This window comes from Alosa alosa, chromosome 13 (assembly GCF_017589495.1).
Source record: "Alosa alosa isolate M-15738 ecotype Scorff River chromosome 13, AALO_Geno_1.1, whole genome shotgun sequence".
NCBI classification, from domain to species: Eukaryota; Metazoa; Chordata; class Actinopteri; order Clupeiformes; family Clupeidae; genus Alosa; species Alosa alosa.
In genome coordinates, this window is record NC_063201.1 from 9352208 (window position 1) to 9374707 (window position 22500).

At 45.3% G+C, this 22500-nt stretch overlaps 1 protein-coding gene across 1 annotated transcript in view; it reads right to left on the reverse strand.

Moving 5' to 3' along the window:
- dnah5 (dynein, axonemal, heavy chain 5) overlaps positions 1–22500 on the reverse strand; it is a 126530-nt gene that overhangs the window by 75430 nt on the left and 28600 nt on the right. Inside the window, 22 exon segments of the mRNA XM_048260674.1 lie at positions 69–310; positions 920–1066; positions 1532–1685; positions 3767–3874; positions 4603–4737; positions 5449–5643; positions 6246–6433; positions 7016–7194; positions 7598–7770; positions 10959–11183; positions 11305–11517; positions 11955–12111; positions 12653–12816; positions 12971–13124; positions 13498–13697; positions 14333–14573; positions 14833–15071; positions 15262–15324; positions 16279–16497; positions 17076–17311; positions 18295–18496; positions 22287–22429. Of these exon segments, the coding sequence (XP_048116631.1) occupies positions 69–310; positions 920–1066; positions 1532–1685; positions 3767–3874; positions 4603–4737; positions 5449–5643; positions 6246–6433; positions 7016–7194; positions 7598–7770; positions 10959–11183; positions 11305–11517; positions 11955–12111; positions 12653–12816; positions 12971–13124; positions 13498–13697; positions 14333–14573; positions 14833–15071; positions 15262–15324; positions 16279–16497; positions 17076–17311; positions 18295–18496; positions 22287–22429 (3977 nt within the window).

Genomic DNA, 22500 nt, shown 5'->3' on the forward strand with positions numbered 1-22500 from the left:
TGAGCAATGCTTCAGCCCGCCCTGAAGGAACAACAACACAGACCCACAGACACAGAAGTGGCCCTGACCTCCAGTATAGGGTCCCAGCTGAGCACTGAAGAGCTCATGAACACCATGCCGTTTCGGGAGACAGTGGCAGGGGACGCATTGTCGATGTTGTGGGGCTCAAACACAATCTTGCAGTTGGTTGCCATGGGGATCCTGTCACCGTTGGCAAGTGTCAGTGTCCTGTTGTCGTCCAGAACCGAGTTCAGGTTCTCGATCCAGATGGCGTCCACGGGACCATCCAGGACGATCCAGATGTTTTCACCTGAGGAGAGCAGAAAGGTGATGGAAACACTTCTGACTGTGTGCAGGTGGATGCAAAAACTACAAACATGGGGCAGTACTAGTGTAGTGGCTAAAGGGTAGGCTAGCATGCAGTGTGTGTGTGTGTGTGTGTGTGTGTGTGTGAGAGTGAGAGTGCTAGAGGCACTACTATGATCACATCAAAATCACTATTTTTAAAACACCAAGAAGGCTCGACACAACATGGAACATTGCTCGAAGTATTACCAGGGTCTCTACACATGAACTCGAGCATTGAGAACATTGTTTGCGTACACAGAGTTGACTAAAAACAGCCTTTTTAGTGTTTTAAAAATAGCGCTCCCCCACTAGCACTCCCATTCAACAAAAAAAACCCGAAAACAAAAATACCCTAGGTTGCATTTTGGTGAGAGTTTCGCTTTAACTGTACAGTATGTGGTGAAATTGAGAATTGAAACAATGAATAAAATCCCATCTAGGTCATCATCATCATCATTACACACACGACACGCACACGCACACACACACGCACACGCACACGCACACACACACACACACACACACACACACACACACACACACACACACACACACACACACACACACAGACCTTTTTTAGCTCTCAGTGTTTTCCTCCACAGTGTGGAGAAGATGCCGTCTGTCCAGTCATTGGTGGCCACGTCCAATCGGCCAAACATCTGAGGAGCAGTGATCGCTTTGGGGTTCATCCGCATCTCTCTGTGGGGCTGGCCACAGTCTGCAGTTACACATATACACACACACACACACAGACACAAACACACACACATATACACACACACACACACATATACACACACACACACATATATACACACACACACACACACACGCACACACAAACACACACACACAGATCATCATCATCATCAAAAGCACTACACACACAACCACAAAACATCAAAGACAAGATTAAACAATATGGACCATGTTATTATCTAAAATGACTTTATAATTGACCGTTTTGACATTGGACAGCAGTGCTAATGGCATAAGCTCTGGAATGGGACAGAGTTGTTAATGAGCTGCGTTCTGGGACTGAATAGACTTGCTAATGAGCTCTGGGATTGGACAGAGGTGATAACGAGAGAAGCTCTGGGATTGGACAGAGGTAATAACGAGAGGAGCTCTGGGATTGGACGGCAGGGGTAATGAGAGGGGTAATAATTTCATTGTGACTAACCACTCATGGCCCTCATTAGGGTGTGGATGCAGGTGGTCTTTCCGGCTCCACTGGGTCCTAATGCCATCATCCCGTGTCGGACCAACTGGGTCTCAAACAGCTGGATCACCTTCAACTTCCACGGAGGATGACTGATAAGACCAGCCTCAGCCACCTGTAGGAAAGACCAACACACCAGGAGTAAGTCACCAGACCAGCTTCAGCCACCTGTAGGAAAGACTAGTGCTAAACCACGTACTTAGACAAGATACAGACACTTCAAATGGTCCCCAGTAAAGGGGTTCTAGTTAATGGACTGAATTTAGCTCTCTACTGTAGATTGGTCACTCTTAGCTTCTTAGAGAACTCCTCAGCATACCAGAGCAGGTCCATGGCCTAAATAAAGAATAACTTCCTGTCCCACTGTGCGGATTGTTGAGATAACAATTTCATCAAGTGTCCCAACATTCTTCTAGAGCAGACATGTCAAAGTCAAGGCCCGCGGGCCGGATCCGGCCCCCGAATGAATTATCTACGGCCCCCGGGATGATATTTGATTAGTATTAGAACCAGGCCGCAGCCGCCGGCTGCTGTTTTGCACGCACCAATACTCAATTTCCCACAATGCAACGGTAGCCCACGAACTCACTGCGGCGCCGCAAGTGGGCCTCGGCTTCATTATCCATCAGTATTCAGTCAGGGCAGATGTCAACTTTCAGCTACCCCCCTACCCAGTGTTGTGCCTGAACGCGTTCATTGAACGAAAGTTCATGAACTCGTTCATATTTTGAGCGAACGTGAACTGAACGTACTGTATTACTATTGCCTGATGAACGTTACTGTGAACTCGTTCATTCTGGTGTCTGTGAACAGCACGCTCTTTCAGTTTAACTTCGTTGAATAGGGTGCCAGATTTCTACAGAGCCTTCCACGTGAAAACCCAGCTAAAAAACACCGTAAAAAGGCCTTAATATGGCAGCATGCAGGTCACCATTTGTCAAACTATGGGCAAGGTCCGCAATGTGGACAATGGTCTGCAGAGTGAAATTATTCCCGGGTCATCGTCTGATAATTTGCTGCGCAATTGATCAAGGAGCCGCGGACAGAAAAAGAAAACAAACATTTCTGCAATTAGTAGGAAATACTTGTTTGGTGTCATCAAACATAGAGGCATAGAATTAAGTCGTGGTATGAGCGTTTATTCAATGCATGCGTGTGCACATTGGTAGCAAAGCTAAGCTTCAACCTATTGGAAGGCTATTTAATTATGAAACGACATTTAATAGAACGACGTGGATTTATGCAACTTCCATAAAAAACAGAGCACAGACTATATAAAACACTGTTTGGCATTAAGTATTAAAGTCAGCCAAAAGCTATTAATTAGTCTTAGTTAAAGATCTCCAGATCAGTGATTTACGCATTATCTGATCTGCCATTTGCCATTCACAAAAGCTGGTATTGTGTTTCCTGAATCCTTACATTCAGGCATTCAAATTAAATGTAATTAAATAGCATACAAATATTCTATCAGTGTATGATGCTTGCATGAGGGAAACATCCCAAAACAACGGCACCCATATAACTGCTGTTGTTTTGAGAAGTATTTCTCATGCAAGCATCATGCAACAATGCAAAAACAATGAAACTATTGTAGGCCTAATTATATTTTACATTAGTAAAGCAGTACTCTGATGTGCATGTTTTCACAAACTTTTGTGAACAATCTTAGCACTTTAAACATTGACTGTTTTGAAGTGCATGTATAGCAATATAGTATAAAAATGATAATAATTGTGATATCATTATGATAATTTGATGGGGGGTGGGAGGAGGGGTTCATGGGTTCATGTAGGTGGGCTCTATGACCCCAAAGTATGCCTTGACTGAGCCTCAGGTCAAAGAAGTTTGAGAAAGGCTGATGTAGATGACAAAGCAGCAAGGAGGCATCGTATGATCATTTAAACAAGTTTTATGACAAGGTCGGTGAGGATGGGAAAAATCGTACATTTCTGTGCAAACTTTGCCCGCACTTCAGTCACAGTCATTATTCATTTAATCATTAAATAAAATAAAGTACACGTCTTGGTTCAATAAGTTACGTGCAGTCATTTTAATATGTTTTAATAAACATTGAACCAATCCGGCCCTCGGCTTGTAGCAAATTTGTTTTTTTGGCCTTCTAATGTATTTGACTTTGACATCCCGGTTTTAGAGCTTACAACATTGTAGGATTTATTTCTAGCCAGTTCGAACCTGTTTATCAATGGCTGCCTCCAAGTCTGGGTAGCCTGCTTTATCCAGCTGAATCCCAGGGAACAGGTCCTCTATCAGGCTCAAGAACAGAGGCTCGTCCTCATCAATCTGCCACAAAAACATAGACACGCACAATGGGGCATCAGAGGCAATGACACAGCAATCATCCATCTCACACACACAGCCAGACAGATAAAACAAAATAACACATGGATGCTGAGGGACTATCATTCACACACACACACACACACACACATACATACATACACACACAGACACACACACACACACATACATACACAGACACACACAGACACTCACACTCACACTCAGTAACCTTGCAACTAAATCTAGCCCTGTCATGCACGCAAAGAAATTGGATGACATTGGAATTGATACGTCCAATTATGAGCTCATCAATCATTAATTACACACCCATACCCAACCACCCACCGCCACACAAACATACCTACACACACACACACACACAGACACACACACACACACACACACACACACACACCACACACACTCACACACACACACACACACACACAAAGCACGCACACCGTAGCACTCAAGGGATCGAAGCTTTAAAAGAAACATAGACACACAAAACACTCGGTGACTTTCCGATCACTGTCACAGTGGACACAAGGCTAACACACACAGACACACACACAGACACACAGAGCACATGGTGACATTGCACCCTAAATGGCCACCTAGTGTTCTTTAAACTGAACAATGACCGAGCCGTCCCCTGCTTCAGCGAGTAGACGTGAAGGGAGGGTCAGGGTGACGGGGAGCAGTCCGGTACGGTCCACTGGACTCACCAGCTTGGACAGGTTCATGTCCCTCAGGACTCGCATCACAATGGTGGACTCCGTGTCGTTAGGATTGGCTCGCTTGGCTGCCCCAAGGGTCCGCAGGACAGACAGGATGTTCCTCAGGCCAAAGTCATAATGGACCTGTGTATGAACAGCACACACACACACACACACACATATACACACACACACACACACACAGAAATAAAAATATATTTACAAAATCTATTTCAGAGCAGGCTTCAGAGACCCCTCCATCTCCCTGGAGACAGCAGAAGCATGTTTCATTTCTGAAACTGAGCTCTCCACACAGAGCCTCTGCTCATAAAGCGTGTGTGTTTGTGTGTGTGTGTGTGTGTGTGTGTGTATGCAGGTGGCAGGGTGCATAGTGCAAGTATGTATGCGTCGTATCTTTACGTCGCGTCGCGTGTGTGTGTATGAGTGAGTGCACCCAACATTACAAGGGTGTAATGATGCATATGTGTGTGTTCTTGTGTGAGTGCACTTGACAACATGAGAGAGCATGTGTGTGTGTGTGTGTGTGTGTATGAGTGAGAGCACCTGACATTACAAGAGTGTAAGGATGCATATGTCAAAGCTCAATGTTAACTTTTATAAGTGGTTGAAAGTGTTTGCCAGCTTGGAAACCAGGCATTACTGTAGGTGTTGGTTGCCAAAGCCGACCAAATCTGGTTGCCACTGGTTGCAACAATTTGGTAGTCAAGGGCAACCAAGCAACCATTAATGTCGAGCCCTGCATATGTGTGTGTTCCTGTGTGAGTGCACTTGACAACATGAGAGAGCATGTGTGTGTGTGTGTGGGTGTGGGTGTGGGTATGTGTGTGAGGGCACCTGTTTGGAGAGCTGCTCCTCACACAGCTTGTAGAGGGTGAAGAACTTGCGGGCCAGCTCAATGTTGTCGATGAACCCACAGCTGGCCAGTTTCACTCGAATAATGATCTGCCGGTCCGGAACCATCATGGCCACCGAGCGGAAGTTGATCTTCAGGTTCTCGGGGAGTTCCTGGCGTCCCGCGTAACCTGGGTTCTACAGTCAACCACAACCGAGAGAGAGGAGAACTTGTCATAATAAATATTATTAATGATTAATAACATAATAAATATTTAGTGAAGTTCTGCACACTGAGTCATCAGTTCTTATGATGGAGAAAGATTCTGTTCTAGCACATAGTAGGTAGATGAGGTATCCCACCCAGAATTAAACACCTGGCTCTGTGTTGTGATGATATACCTGTTACTACTCCTATCAGCAAGCTGTCATTTATTCCCAATGGCAATAGCTGTCCTTGCATTCAATTGTAAATGTAGTCAGTTAGCAGACACTTTTACCCAAAGTGACTTCTACCGCAGTCACACTCTATCAGTAATGATTCACACTGCTTAGTGGAAAACGACTGACTGAAACACATTTAGCCTGCTTTGCATAAAGAGGCCTGAGGCTTGTGCTTTTTAGAATAACTCTCTGTAGAGGACCAACTGCATTCAGAACAAGTGACTGTGATTGCTAAAAGAGGTGAGTTTATCCGCAAGTATAATAATTAGCGTACAAATAAATTATAACATTTGCATTTGATAAGTCGCATCATGAATTTTATTTGTGTAAATAGAAAGGAAGAGGACGGCGCTCACCATGGTGAGGAAGATGCCAAACTCTGGGTTCATCTCCACGTTGTCGCCGTCGGTGAACAGGAAGTTTCTGCGGCGCTCCTTCTTGCAGGTGAGCACGATGGCGATCTGCTGCGCGGCCACAGAAAGCACTGGCAGGTCGATGCGGTTGAACTCGTCAAAACAGCCCCAGGAACCCGACTGGGCCAAACCTGAGAGACAGGACACCAGAGGGACATTTGCATCTTTATTCTTTCAGCTGATGTTTTTGTAGGATGAGAAGATATCCACCGGTGAGTTTAACTACTCATCAGCATCCACTGAGGATGAGAAGATATCCACCGGTGAGTTTAACTACTCATCAGCATCCACTGAGGATGAGAAGATATCCACCGGTGAGTTCAACTACTCATCAGCATCCACTGAGGATGAGATGATATCCACCAGTGAGTTAAACTACTCATCAGCATCCACTGAGGACACAACCTCTCTCGATTCTATCCATGTTGACAAGCTAGTAAAACTGTACAATATCCACATACAAATGGCGAATAAACAACAGTGTGATAACAGTGTGATTTCTTCAACCTGACCCATTCACCTATAGTCAAAATAAAATAAGTCATTGGGATTATTCTAGCCAATGCTTTTATCCAAAGCAACAGGGACTCATAAGGTTTCTCAAGTAGAAACACCCCTTACAAGAGTCTGCTGAGGTGATTAGCTAAGGTGATTAGCATGGAGAGGGAAAGGCTATACTGGCTGCCAGCCAGTGATGTGAGTGAGAGGCTCACCTTTGAAGATTCTGCCCAGGCCTCTGAAGTCCATCTGGTCGGAGCAGTTGAAGACCACTACGTACTTGCCCAGGCAGCGGCCCATGTCCTTGGTGGTCTCCGTCTTCCCTGTACCCGCCGGGCCAGCAGGGGCTCCTCCCATACTCATACCCAGCGCCTGGGCCAGGGTGATGTAGCACCTGGAGATACACACACACCACACACACACACACCACACACACACCACACACACACACACACACACACACACACACACACACCACACACAAACACACCACACCACACACAAACACACCACACACACACACACACACACACACACACACACACACACACACACACAACACCACACACAAACACACCACACACACACACAAACACACACAACACACACACACACACACACACACACACACACACACAGCTCATGAATAAGCATAAGGTGTGTGTGTATCTGTGTCTGTGTAGGTGTGTGTGTGTGTGTGTGTGTGTGTCTGAGTGTATGTAGACTTGTCTGAGTGTCTGAGTGTGTGTGTGCATGTTAATGTGTACATGACAATATGACTGCGGCTGTCTGCACACCTGTCCGTTAGCGGTGTGATGACCAGCCTGTCAGTGCAGCCGAGGAACTCGTTCTGGTAGACAAAGCTGACGTCGGTGATGTTGATGAGCATCTTATCGCCGTCCTCGCTGAAGTAGAAGCGGCACTGTTTCAGCCATTCAAAGTCCGTCGCACTCTTGATGTGCAGCCGACACTGTGGGGGAGACCACCACAGTTGGATGAGTTTGTGTACATGTTTGTGTGTGTGTGTGTGCGTGTGTTTGTGTGTTTGTGCACTCTTGATTTGAAGCCAACATTGCAGGAGAGAGACCACCACACAAAGGCACGATTGGATGGGAGAGTGTGTGTGTGTGTGTGTGTGTGTGTGTGTGTGTGTGTGTGTGTGTGTGTGTGTGTGTGTGTGTGTGTGTGTGTTTGTGCACTCTTGATTTGAAGCCAACATTGCGGGAGAGAGACCACCACACAAAGGCACGATTGGATGAGAGTGTGTGTGTGTGTGTGTGTGTGTGTGTGTGTGTGTGTGTGTCACGCTCTTGATGCAGACAACCCTGAGAGAGATCACCAGACAGAGACATGGTTGGAGGAGGCTGTACTCATACTAACACCTAGCCACAGATTAGCAGTCCTGCTGTGTTATGACTGGGGGTGTCTGGAAGGGCAGTGCAATGACGTAGGACTACTACTATCTGGCTTTCCATTCAACTTTTCACATGTTGACCATACCAATGAGAAATCTTGAATGGAAACACTTGAATTTGTACCTACTGGTATTTGCAATTTGCAACCTTGAAATTGACCTAGGACTATTAATAGCAGGCTGTCCATTCAACTTTTTAATGCACATGTTGACCATATGAATGAGAAAACTTGAATGGAAGTCTATTCTAGATTAATTCTAGAATGTGATTCCAGATTAAGTCTACTTTGCTTAAGGTATATAATGCGATGGATTAGGTTTTAGATTTTGATCCCACAGCAGCTGTTCCCAACTCCTCCCATGATTAGGAGAATGTCCATTTTTAGTTTGCATTTGCATAACCCAGTGTATGTGAATACACACAGATGTTTATGAATGTGCTGGAAATATGGGAACAAGTTGAATGAAAACCCCACTACTGGAGCACTGAGACTTAATCATAAATATGTATACTATAGAGAGAACAGGAAACAAAAAAGCCAGTCTTTAGGAAGGGGCGACTTAAAGCACCACTCCAAGAATCTCAAGTAAATTTAATAATCTCAAGAGGTTCAGAGACTGAAAACATTAAAAAAAAAAGTTTCTACGCACACAGCATGAGTCAGAGCCAAAGCAATCGCTACTAATTTGTGCCAGGCGCCCTTGGGGCCTCTGTTTGCACTCCTCATTGAAATGCTGGGCTGGTGTAAACCAGAGGGAAAGTCTATTACTGCATTGATTCATGTTCCAGCAATACTGTAGCACTCATTTGTTTCACAGTCATTTGCTAAATGGATGTCTGCCCAAAGTGCAAGTGCTACTTCTGGACGCTGTTGTGTACTACTGACAGCCAAACAACACTGAACAGAAAAGCCTGTTCTGGTCATTGAAGATGATAGGGTGAATCATGTTCGATACCGTTGTAAATTGCAGCACAACCCCTCACGTTGACCGTATTTAGTTCTATATTACAGCACTACTACAAATTGATACAAAAGTTAAGAGTTGCTGTGTCTCGATGTTGCTTGGCAACCATTCTGAAACACATTTCTTGGCAGAAGAATGATTATCTATGAATAAATCGTTAAATTTCTCTTTGCTGTGCCTTTACTTAATGGAATCTTGCCAGGTATATGTGGCAACCGTTTTAGAAAAGCAATAAAACACTCGAGTCCGTAGGTTCCAGTGAGTTTAGGACAGCTAAGGGGGGTTTTACGCGCTCCACTGCACGTTGTGCCTAACAACACCCCTTAGCTGTTCTAAAATCTCTGGAACCTACAGACTTGAGCGGCTCATTGCTTACTTTCACTCTTTCTCTCAACAGCAACAAAAGCTGTAATTTTGGAATGTGTGGAATTTGTCAATATTATGTAGCCTGGGAGCCATTCCGAACTCCATTGTGGAGCAAGTATGCTCGCCCTAGATCGGGCGGACCAATCAAATCGGGCTTTACGATGATGGACAGGTGAGCAACAGCGCCTGGTCTATCGCGTCATCTGAGCACGCTTAGATTAGGCTTATGTTTGAAACAAAAACGCTGTGGCTAGAAGGATACATGGCTTTTAAGACCCCATATGGAAAATTCATATTATTTAATGAGGTTTTATCACTGAAAACGATTATTATTTATATGAAAACTTTGGCCAAAGTTGAGATGTGGGAAAACTGGTGGTTTCACTTTCATCAAGGGAAAAACAGCTGTTGCATTCGCGACATGTTCCCTCGCTTAGTTTGAAATCTCTGATTGACCACCTGTTCGAGGGATTTTATGACAGCCTTTCCCAGCTGTTTAACATGTTTGTAGCATATCAGTGTTCAACAGAATTATTTTTAAAAACGGAGGGGGTACAGGCTATCAGTTTTTTTCTAATAGCCTACCCTACTACCTATCTCTTAGATTTCGCTAATGAGTGTTGTAGGCTAGGAGTTATTGACGGCAACTTTTACAAAAGACCAGAAAACAATGTAAGGCATTTGTGGAGAAGAAGGATGGTTTGTGTGTTTTCTTCCTACACCTCACGGTAAGCTATTTTGTTGCTCTGATTGGTTAGGTCTATCCAATTGAGTGCAGAGGCATTCCCCCCCGTATCGGTTGAAACACGCCACATAATTATGTCCCAACGGAGCAGTATCAGACTCATATTCTGACTAGAATTGAGTATGACTACGTCAGGCTAAATATTATGAGAAGATATTTCCAATGTAAAACATAGCAGAGGACAACTGTAGTTAAGGAATTCACTAAAATGACTCAGCTATTTAGGTATTGCACTGACGACACAGAAAAGCTAAGAGCAAATCTTTCACAACTGCTAAAAAACGAATGAAGTTCAAACTCTCAAGCCATTTGCAGATCAGAGTCAATTTCCAAAAACATGTCCTATCACGAGATCCACTGAATATTAGAGCTAGTGGATGGCCACTGAATATTATCGCTAGTGGATGTCCACTGAATATTAGAGCTAGTGGATGGCAACATCTATATCCTAATCCAACACCATGAGAAACATCCACAATACATTGAGGGGTCAGTTCCAATACACCATGTGATAGCTTTAGTTCATGCACAAGCTCTTTGCTCATTGCCTGACTTTACTTAAATTACAAGTCCTGCCATGTGTTCCCTCTGCCTGTGCACTTCATTATTTTTACCAGCGGGTCCACCTCTGGGATTCATACAACCGTTCCTCTCTCTCTCCACTCACCAGGTCATCAAAGATGTCCCTCTGGTGCACGTGGATGGTAATGAGGGTCTCGTACTTGGTGCGCTCAACCGGCCCCAGGTCTCTGGTGGTCATGTCGATCAGGGTGTTGAGCAGCTCCAGGAAGGATTGATTGGTCTTCGGCATGATCTTGCGGTCGTAGCGGGCATTGGTCAGGGCCTCCTCTGCATCCCTGGTCCAAATCATCTGGATCCCCAGCAGACCAACCTAACATGGAGACCACATAGTACTGACTGACCGACTCCAATATATGAGACACCACTGCTCGCCTTGATATCATGCCTCCTGGACGGAACGTTTGCGGGGCAGGGCTGCAGTCGAAAGGTACCTGTGCTGGGTATGAGTCCAGGAAGTCGATGAGCTGGAATCCGCTCTCCTGGATGGCTAGCGCCGCCTGGTGGATGACCAGGTGTAGCGAGCGCTGCGACTCCTTCAGCAGAGCGTTGAGCCACACCTCCACGTTTCCCTCGGCCGTCACAGGCCGGTCCAGCTCCACCGTCTCCCCCTCTCTGGATGAGATGGCCAGGATCCGGTCATACATCTGGGGACACAGACCAATCAGAGAGAGCATGCATCAGTCAGAGAGGAAATAGACCAATCAGAGAGAGTATTCATCATTCAGAGAGGAAATAGACCAATCAGAGCATTCATCAGTCAGTGAGGAAATAGACCAATCAGAGAGAGCATTCATCAGTCAGCGAGGAAACACACCAATCAGAGAGAGCATTCATCAGTCAGTTTCTGTGTGTCCATATACCATTGAAATGAATTGAACATAATTTCAAAACAAAAACCTTTGCTAAGGGGAATTTAGGATTTAGAGTTTAGGATTTTTTTAAATTTTAAGTGTTTGTTTCACCTGAAGAAGAGTTCACATGTGTGAACCATTCAAATCAAACACAGTCAGGAGAGACATGACTGCTGAAATGGAGAGACAGTGAGGTAAGAATTGGCCAGGGGAGGCAGGACACTACGCACCTTGTCATGGAAGCGCACAGACTTGATGTTGTCGAAGATGTTGAGCAGGTGGGCCTGGATGGTGTGGGAGTCCGACGCCTGGCCCAGGATCTCCAGCAGGGCGGGGTCCGATACAAAGAAGAAGCGCGGGAACAGCAGACGCTTCTTCTCCAGATAGCTGCAAACACACACACACACACACACACACACACACACACACACACATACACACACAATACGCTCAAAGGGGTGTATGAAGATGAAACTGGCCAAACTCATATTGTACATTAATTCTTTTCAGATTATCTTTAAGAGCTTTTGCACACATACCCAGTGAGTACATAACTGACTCAGAGAGGAAGTTTATCTCTTGTGAGAGTGTGTACATTTTCTGGTGATGAACTGTGAGTGCTATGAGAGTTTATGTGTGAGGAATCTCTATTGTGTGAGTGTAGGACTGACCCCATGAGAAACTGTGTTATGTCACTTTATGTGATTAATGATTAGAGCCGTTTGTGTGTGTGTGTGTGTATGTGTGTGTATGTCGTGAAGGTGACAGACCCCGTGGAGAGCAGTGTGTGTGTGATTCGTGAGGAGCCGTGTGTGATGTGTGATGTGTGTGTGTGTGTGTGTGTGTGCGTGCGTGTGTGCATGTGTGTGTGCGCGCGTGTGCATGTAGACACACATGAATGTGTGTGTTTTGTGTGTGTGTGACTGACCCGGTGAGGGACTTCTGGCAGATCTCCAGCTGTTCCAGCAGGTGAGGCAGCAGCTGCCCCATGGTCTCGTCCCCCACACAGGACTGCACCACGTTGGGCATCTCATGGGCTCGCGTCATGATCTTCACCCAGGACTTATCGATGTTGGAGAAACGCTTGGCCTCCTGCACACAGCAGCTCATTCCTATTAATTACCCCTGCCAATGAGGCTATGGTTTTGGTGGGGTTTATCTGTTTTATTTTCCATTTTTTAACTCCATCTTAAATGGACTTCACAGCACAATCAATGCTACACTGTATGTGTCTATTAACACTTACTTTTGGCAGCTGCTTAGCAATGTCGCCGCCCACAAACACAGCCTCCAAATATATCCAGAGGTTCTGCACAGTCATCCAGTTCTCTATGATGTCGGTGGTGTTGGAGAGGTTCTGCACCCACTTCTGAATCTGGCCTTTGAAGGGGGTGTTGTACCTGTGTGTGTGTGTGTGTGTGAAAATCAACAGTGGTGTGATATGCAGTGTTAACATGGAAGGAGAACAACATTGACTGGAGAACAAATGAACCGCATCATCCGCTATTTGCTTTCTGGGAAATGAAGGGGGAAAGAGATTGTATTTGCAGTGTAGTCAAACTCTCAAGCATTCTGCTCATTTCTCACACAGGACTGTTCATTTGCATTTTGGCAATCTATCAAACATTGTCAAAATATCCTGGCACAGGTTGAGGCAACTATAGAGACTGCTCTTTGGCAGTTGTTACTTTGACAGTTTGACAGTTTTTAATTATTGTTAGTGTGTGTGTGTGTGTGTGTGTTCTGGTGTGTTTTGGTGTGTTTGAGACGTACCTGTTGCTCATGAGCGACCCAAGCACCATGAGGCTGTCCTCCATGTTGGTGATGATCTCCGAGGTGCTGTCTCCCCGCAGCAGCAGCTCCCCGCGGGTCTTAAAGTTGGCGAAGGTGAACGTCTTGTTGTCCCACTCGGCAATCACCTGCTTCAGCTTCTGTTCAATATCGCGCTCCTTCACTGCACTGATGCAAATGTCCTGGGAGGAGGAGGCCCATCGACAGACAACAGCATTGAGGAACCACACAGACACAACAAACACAGACACAGACACAGCGCAGACACAGCACAACACAACACAACACAAACATAAACATAAACATGAACCACCATACAAACACAAACACAAACACAAACACAGACACAACAACACAACACAACAACACAAACACCACACAAACACCACACAAAACAAACACAACACAAACACAAACATAAATACAGGACAACACAACACACATACAATGCAAACACACCATAAATACAAACACAACACAACACAACACAAAACAAACATCAGGAAGGTTACCGCAGGCAAGGTATCTGACCAAAACAGAAGGAGCAGCACCACCAAGACCACAGGCGCCATCCAACACACTTGACATCCCCAAAGTGTTCATCAAGATGTTCATCAAATATTTATGTTTAAATATTTAATCGTGAAGATTTCCCATTTTACACTTAGCGACCCCCAGGAAACCACAGCGGCTCCAGATATTTTGTGGGTGAAGCTCTTAAGGAACACTCTGTGCCCATCCTGACATATCTGCTGAATATTTTAGCGTTGCTGTTTTAACAGAGCTTTCAGACAGGACCCTCTGTTTGTGGCCGTACCTCAATCTCCTCCTTATACTTGAGGAGTGGCGCCTCCATGATGTTGCGGAGCTTGAAGGTGTCGGCCTCCACCTCGAAGCCGTGGCCTGTCAGCTCGGTGATGCGGCGCCAGTGGCGAGGCATCATGGCCTTGTTGGTCATCAGCTCCAGTAAAGGGCAGCACTCGCTGAATTCGTCAATGGTCTTCTTCAGGTCCAGGAAGGCTTGCCACTCCTTCAGGGCCCGGGGAAGCTTACGGCAGCTGTGGAGGACCAAAGTGGTTCAGTTGTTGTGTTTTTGTTTCATTGAAATGGCAGAACTATGTCTTTAAGGGGGCTTTAAGGGACCTTGAGGGGGCTTTGCAGACTTAATTTCAGTGCATATTGTATGCAATAAGTGTGCATCTCTCTCTCTCTCTCTCTCTCTCTCTCTCTCTCAAACAAACACACACACACACACACACACACAGTAGGACTGTAAATACAACTTAAATGATTGCTCTTCCTCTGCCCTTTATTCACCGAGACTGAAAGTCCAGCAGCTCGTTGTTGATCCTCTCGATGTGGATGTCTGCCCACAGGATGTCGTAGTAGCTGTTCACTGTGTCGATGACATTGTTGTAGAGTCCATAGAGCTTCTGGAGGAGGGTCAGCTGCTTCCTGATCTCCAGCAGCTGAGGATGCTGGGTAACAGGAAGCCCAAAGAGCTCCTCTCCTCCCGTATAGGTGATGTACTTCCGGTAGAGGTTATCAAAGCGGTTCTGGGAGAAAAAGCAACAAGAACAAAATGAAAATGTGAAAGAAAAAAATGAAATGCCAGGGCAAGTATGATGTCTATATTTCTGTAAGACCCTGGAATACATCCATATTTTAACCAGTGAGACAACAGCCATCTGGATTGGATTGGATTCGTATATCATATAATCACATTTATATTGGATCCCATAATACCTGGAACATGATGAGCCGATCACTTGCATCTTGAGGAGCTAGTCCAACTACCATAGGCCCATCCTGTGAACAGCAGGGGAGAAACCTCTTTAGTCAGGCAGAGCAGAGACAGCTGCATTTTCATTAAGGCCCACACTTATATGCACTAGTTGTGTAACAATGTAGTACAGCGTAGTTACAACTTTTGAAATACATAGAGATGAAATACATACTTTTAAAAGCACTTATATTGATTAGGATCGAAGATTGATTATGATTTGTGCATACAGTGCTTGTAGACCTTACACCAGTGGTTCTTAAAGTGAGGTCTGCAACCCATAGTCAAGGGGTCCGCAAAATAATTAGCTTTAAATGATAAAAGTTGAGGTTTATCATTTTAAAAAATAATATCGACCAACATTGACATTTAACATTAAACTTCACTCAGGTCATGAAGAATCACCCCTACTGCTGCTTATTTGTCAACTAGCTAGCTGATGAGTGTGTAGAAATGATTGAGTCAGTCTACGTTGGCAAGCTATGTAAAATCCCAAATTGACAAAAGACCAAGTTACACACCTGCCAGAAAACACAGGATAATGGACCCGGCCACAGTTTCAGAGAATACATGTTTAATTGTTATGGTTATGAGGGGGTCCTCTGAAAATTTCCTTCCCCAAAAGGGGTCCTTGGAACCAAACAAACTGAGAACCCCTGCCTTACACAGGACCCAACCTAAAGGCACAGTCAGTGATTCTGATATTTGAGCTCAACAGCCAATTAAATTGTACCTCTCCTCTCCATGTTTCTGAAATAATGTGCTGGAATAGTTTATGGCTCAGTCCGAGCCCCTATGTCTGATTCACATTTATAAAGAGCCACCGTTGATTTTTTTTTTCTTTTTTTTTCAATGGTTCAAATTGAACCATCTGAGAATTAAATTAATTGGCTGAATGTGACAAATAAATTCTACTAAGAATTAAGGACAGCGCCTTTAAGGGAAAAACATGCAACTGCCTGTTCCAGAGCTGTGGTCACCTTGTCATAGTCCTGGTAGAAGTGGGCGCAGTCCTGGACGAAGGTGCGCACATTGCTGATGAGCTCGCCCCTGAAGTTGGGCTGCAGCGCCCCCAGCTGGTTCTGGACCTCGGTGCCGCGGGCCATCAGCTTCTCCCAGCTGTAGCGCAGCGTGTCCACTTTCTCCACCTCCTCCTTGGCCACCAGCAGGTCGTACTTGTGCAGCATGGCATATGACTCCTATCAAGGGGTCGGCAGAGGACAGAGGTCAGGGGTCAAGGGGAGGAGTTGATAGAGGGGGAGGAGTTGGAAAAGAGAAGTTAAATACGAAGCTAGACACTGTCACTGGTATGACAACAGCAAGGCTGAAATGATCTGGGAACTATTTGGACATTGGGGCAACAATTAGGCAACTTTTCCCATTTGTGCTTGGCTCTTGAAGCAGCTCACACTTGTAGAGCATTGCATAAGAATCCTATCAGAGAGGGCAGAGGCTGGGAAAGCATCATATGAGAGGACAGGGGGGTTTGGTCAAGCCACAAATGCAGTGTGACTGGTTTCAAGAGTCTAGGCTGGAACTATTTGGCTTTGGGAAACACTAATAGAACTTTCAAACAGAAGTTTCATATATGATCATATTTGGATAAAGGCTGTTTTGGAGGATTATAACAACAAATTATTGTGTTTATTGCTTTGTGATTTTGTATTCATGCATTAGTCTTCACATACTGCACTAGACTATGTACAATGTACTATGCACTAGAACGCCTGAGCATCCTCCGGGAGAAGGACAGAGGACAGTGCTTGGAGCGTCTTGCCTCGATGGGCCCGACTTGAAAATCAATGGAGATCTGATGTTCCCTCATCTCCTTCAGTGACGCCATGGCAATGCGAATGTCGTCCAGGTCCTTGATCTGCCGGTTGAGCTTCTTCCCAGCCTCCTCCACGAAAGTGAAGATCTGCTCCATCTCCGTCCGGTACTTGCGGTTGCAGTGGTGTCCGTAGTCCACCATCCAGCTCTTGGTCTCGGCCGTGAGTGCCATCTTCAGGTCAGCTGGGGACACACGCGAAACAGAGTCAAGATCCAACAATAATTATGGATGCAGTAGCACTCCATGCCCCCCACCGGTTTTCCATTTCACACCTACTGTGGCCCAAGTGGGACATTTCATTTAGAAATCTTGCAGCATGTATGCTAATGAGGACACTGGTGATGAGAAGAGAGGAGAGCTGTTAGTCTTCTGATTAAAATCCCTCCTACCCCATCTTTTCATCCTCCAGACATCTGAAAGACTGTGACAGGAGGTCTAAAACAGGCTCAGAGCAACAGCCAGCCAAAAACGGAGCCACCAGAGAAAAAGCTTCTGGATCTTCAGTTTGGTGGAACAGAATACACAACATGATGTCCCAGCCAAAGATTCAACACAAAAACAAATGATTAACCCTTCCAAAATAAGGCAGTCATGCTCCATTATTGAGTCTGTCCTAGTATCAGTTAGTGTGTGTGGCGTACCCTATGGTAGACCTGCGAGAGTCTCGACGGTGATCTCTAACTGCTCACCTATGTAGAGGGCGGGAGCATGCCTTTGCACTGTACCTGTGTAATGGCCCCAATGGGGATTAACTACTCAACTGTGCAAAAGCCCTGTTAACTGCGTACCTGTGTGGAGGTGAGTGCGTAACCTGTGTGGAGGTGAGAGAGTACCTGTGTGGAGGTGAGTGCGTAACCTGTGTGGAGGTGAGAGAGTACCTGTGTGAAGGTGAGAGCGTACCTGTGTGGAGGTGAGAGACGTACCTGTGTGGAAGTGAGAGCGTACCTGTGTGGAGGTGAGAGAGTACCTGTGTGAAGGTGAGAGCGTACCTGTGTGGAAGTGAGAGGGTACCTGTGTGGAGGTGAGAGGGTACCTGTGTGAAGGTGAGAGCGTACCTTTGTGGAAGTGAGAGCGTACCTGTGTGGAGGTGAGAGAGTACTGTGTGGAGGTGAGAGCGTACCTGTGTGGAGGTGAGAGAGTACCTGTGTGGAGGGTGAGAGCGTACCTGTGTAGAGAGCGAGAGCCCCGACAGTGATGAACTCGGGCTCAGCATTGATCTCCTGCTCCAGATCCCGGTAGTAGAGGATCTGCGACTCAAACTCAGACAGCAGCGGTGTTCCCTGGCTGAACTTGCGAATGGTCTCCCCCCGGTCTCTCCTCCAGATGTGGTGGTAGCGGCCAAAACGCTCCAGCGCATTCAACACCTCCTGTGGACACAACAAACCCCAGAGACCCAAACTGTGTGACCTGAACAGACATGGAAGGAGAAAATAGTGTCCCGATTGAACAAGAGATCATTAGTTTAGCTGAGGAAGTAGGTTAAGCTGTCAGAGCACTTAAGAGCATTCACCTCATCTCATGACATTCAATGAAAAGCAATACAGTAAGTAAGAGTTTTCGGGCTTAAACTAGTGAGCTAACTACTTAAAAATGAATTTGAAGATGATATTAAAACCAGAATTGTGGCATAATGCTGTTTTAAAACGTAAGCATCCCTAGGTGTCAGTGTACTCAAGAGCATTTCACTCGGGTCCAATGAACACAAGGAAAACATAATATGTACTACTGGTGAAACCTATTTGTTGCACACAGAGGCTGCTCTGTTGGTGATTTCGTGTTGTCTGGTCTGGTTTGGTTCGTTGTCGGTATTTATTGGTTGAGGACCCATCATGAGTGTGGAGGGGGGTGAGTCTGGGACGCCAGGCACCACTGTTGAGCCTTCTGGAGGTGTCGTGGGCCAATGAAACACCTATGAAGGAAGGTGCCTGCTTGATAACCCCAGTGAAATGCTCTGTTCTGTTCTGTTTTTGTTAGTGATTTGTGATTTGTTAGTGATTCTGGTTTTGACCCTAAACAGGCTTGGTTGTAGATTGGCCGCCACGTGAAATCCCCTACCTATAACACAAGGAAGTTAACATCTCTCCTGTGTATATTTAAAAATAAACTACATTCTAACACATGCACGAGAAGCCCAGTCTTCTAAACGGAAAGAGAATAATTATTTGCACAAAGCTGAACCAAGTGGCCAGATAGAGAGCTGTGTCCATTCGTCCCAGAGGAATCATGATGGATGAGTTAAGTGTGGTCTGCCAGACCAAAGGGATGAGTTTGTGAATCCCCAAACTGTTGTGGCTTATCTGCGGCCTTAGCTGGGCAGCAAGACGGATATCCAATCTGATGACCAGATGGTCTGACTGTCCACTTCCTCATGAGCCTTATGAATCAATGTCTCATGTGAAGTTGATTTTACCTTCCAGCTTTGTTTGTTAGATGCTCTGAATACAGTGACATTTTCTCCTTGAGAGGAGTCTCCTTGAGTGCTCTGGAAAACTTTTACAAAAGTGAGTCCGCTTTTTTTCCTGCGGTTCCTCTCGTACTGAGCAGGATTACCATTGCAACAACACATCATCAGTAGGGTAAAACTAACCTGTCTCACGACGGTCTAAACCCAGCTCACGTTCCCTATTAGTGGGTGAACGATCCAACGCTTGGTGAATTCTGCTTCACAATGATAGGAAGAGCCGACATCGAAGGATCAAAAAGCGACGTCGCTATGAACGCTTCCTCTTATGACTCCTAAAACTAGGAGGACCAGGGACTCAACAGCATTATGACTGCAGGTATATACTGCAAGAGTGATTTACCATGTAAAATCCGATCCGACTGCTAGGGAGAATATAATGAAGTCTCAGAGAGAGTTGTCAAGGAAACCTTTAGGAGGTGGTACTGCGCCACAGTCCAGCCAGTGTCTGCTGAGTCATCAGACTCCCCAGGGACGCAGTGACCGGTCTGGTCTGGACTGGCCAGAGAAAGTGCAGTGGTGGCACTCCTGAGTGTGTCTGGGGGCCCAAAGCTCATTACTGTAACAACGATGGTCCTAGACATTCCCATCCCTTGATCCTCTGCTGCGGACCAGGTGGGGTGCTGGATGTGTTGCTTGCAGTGACTTTCCAAAGAGCAAAAGTCCAAAACTTAGTAGACACAGGCAACAGGGCACTTCTCCATCATATTCTTAGAAACAAATACTGAAAAAGAAATAAAACCTACAAAGTAAGGCCCACAGTTGACACATACTGTACAAGTAATTGAAGGCCACTGTGTTACTGGTAATTCACCGTCTGCAGAATTGAATATAAATCCATTATTGTTCTTTTTGGTAGATGACTGCAATCTCTCCTTAGTGTTCCAGTCTGGGAAATGACACGTCTGTGTAGTTTCAGTGACTGGCTTACAGTCAGGGCTGTTTATCACTGTGGTGATTCACACCAACCCACCCGCCCACCCACACATGCGCACACACACACACACACACACACACACACACACACACACACACACACACACACACACACACACACACACACACACACACACACACACACACACACACACAGATAGACTCTGAATGTGTCCCTTTGAAACAGTCCATTTCTCTGAAGACATGATTTGATGCTGACTTTTCTTAGAGAAAAAAAGGCAAAAAAGTCACAAAAAAAGTGTCATCTGTCACTGTCACAGTATGACCTTTTTCTGAACACCGTTGTCTCTTCATATTCCAAACACATCCTTACCAAAGCAACTCATATCTATCTACCAAATACTTTTAAGCAAAAGTGACTTGAAAAACTGTTTGTGTTTTTTCTCCTCACAGAAACAGCAAGATGAATGAAATCATGAAAATACAAGAACACAAATAATGTGGAGTGGATATAGAATCAAAACATGCTCATTAAATACAGTCTCCAGTTTATACCACCCCTAAATCACTTCTCTGCTCCTCTAAACTACACTGAAAAATGCCCTCATGCCCTTTAATTAAGCCCTCATTGAAACAGGTTTAAACATGACTTCATACCTTCTTTCTCATTTCTGGAATTGGGATCTATCAGGGCCCACCCCCTCTCCACACCCTGTTCACCTGTCATAGGCTGCTGCGCTAACACGTACTGTAAGCTAGCTTGTTTGTGTCTTGATTAAGAATTGTCCCACCCCCAGGTGCTCAGGATTGGTTCTTTCCCCCTAAAGACCCTTTGAGACTGATGCCTGAATTGACCCACCTAGACCGTGATTGGTCAAACGTATATATCCAAAACAGAAAATCCTTGGCCATGACATTGGCTGTGTCTCAAACCACATACTTCCATCAGTACACTGCTAGTGTGCACTCACTGAAAACTTACCACTTTTCGATGGTTAGTATTATCCCAATATCTGCACTATATACTTAAACTAAGTATTTGAAGTGTGCACGTTTGAGACACAGACATTCACTGTTAATTTTGCTCATGACATGTCTTGTAAAACTTAGCAGACATCATAAACATAAACACAGCAGTCTTTAAGAGTAGCAGAATGATCTCACCAGTGCATAATATCCTTTGAAATTACATTACAATATATACAAACAATGATGTAATATTAGCCTATTAACCTCATGTCTAGAAATATAGGTGTCTATTAGATAACATGTTTGTAGAACAAACAGAGCCTGTAAGCATTTAACCTATGCTGTATTTTTCTGTTCTTAAAACAAACAAAACAAATTGTAATGTACGTTACACATTTACTGTGCAATGAATTAGTGGCTATTAGTCATTCTCCTGAGCACATGGCAATATTTAATCTAATCATACATTCTAATCCAAATAAAACTGCCTGTAATTAATATAATTATACGGTGTACCATCATAGTTCTGTTATACTTATATCCCTACTTAGTCTCTAACAACTTTGCAACATGTTATTTAAAAACTCTCATGATTGATTCTAGATACTTTGTCTTATACTCTTCTGAGAGCTGCAGCCCATGTGAGTGTATTCTATAATGTCACAGAGTATGTAGCCCCAGACAGCCTGTCAGCCATCGCCGAGACAGCAGGCCAGAGAGAGAGAGAGAGAGAGATAGACAGAGAGAGAGAGAGAGAGAGAGAGAGAGAGAGAGAGAGAGAGAGAGAGAGCGAGCGCTGTGCCTCCAGACGTGAGGCCTAACCCACTGACCTTCTTGGTGGAGTTGATTGAGGTGCTGAGCACAGACACCAGCTTGACGATCTCCTTGTTCTCCGAGATGCTCTTGTGGTAGTTACGCGCCTGGATGGGCATCGCCTGGGCAACCGAGGCCGAGATATCCGAGGTGCTGCCATCTACTGGACACACAGGCACAGTCAGCTGGGCACAGAGCAGCTGGGTCTGGCACAGACGTGGCCCAGGTCTG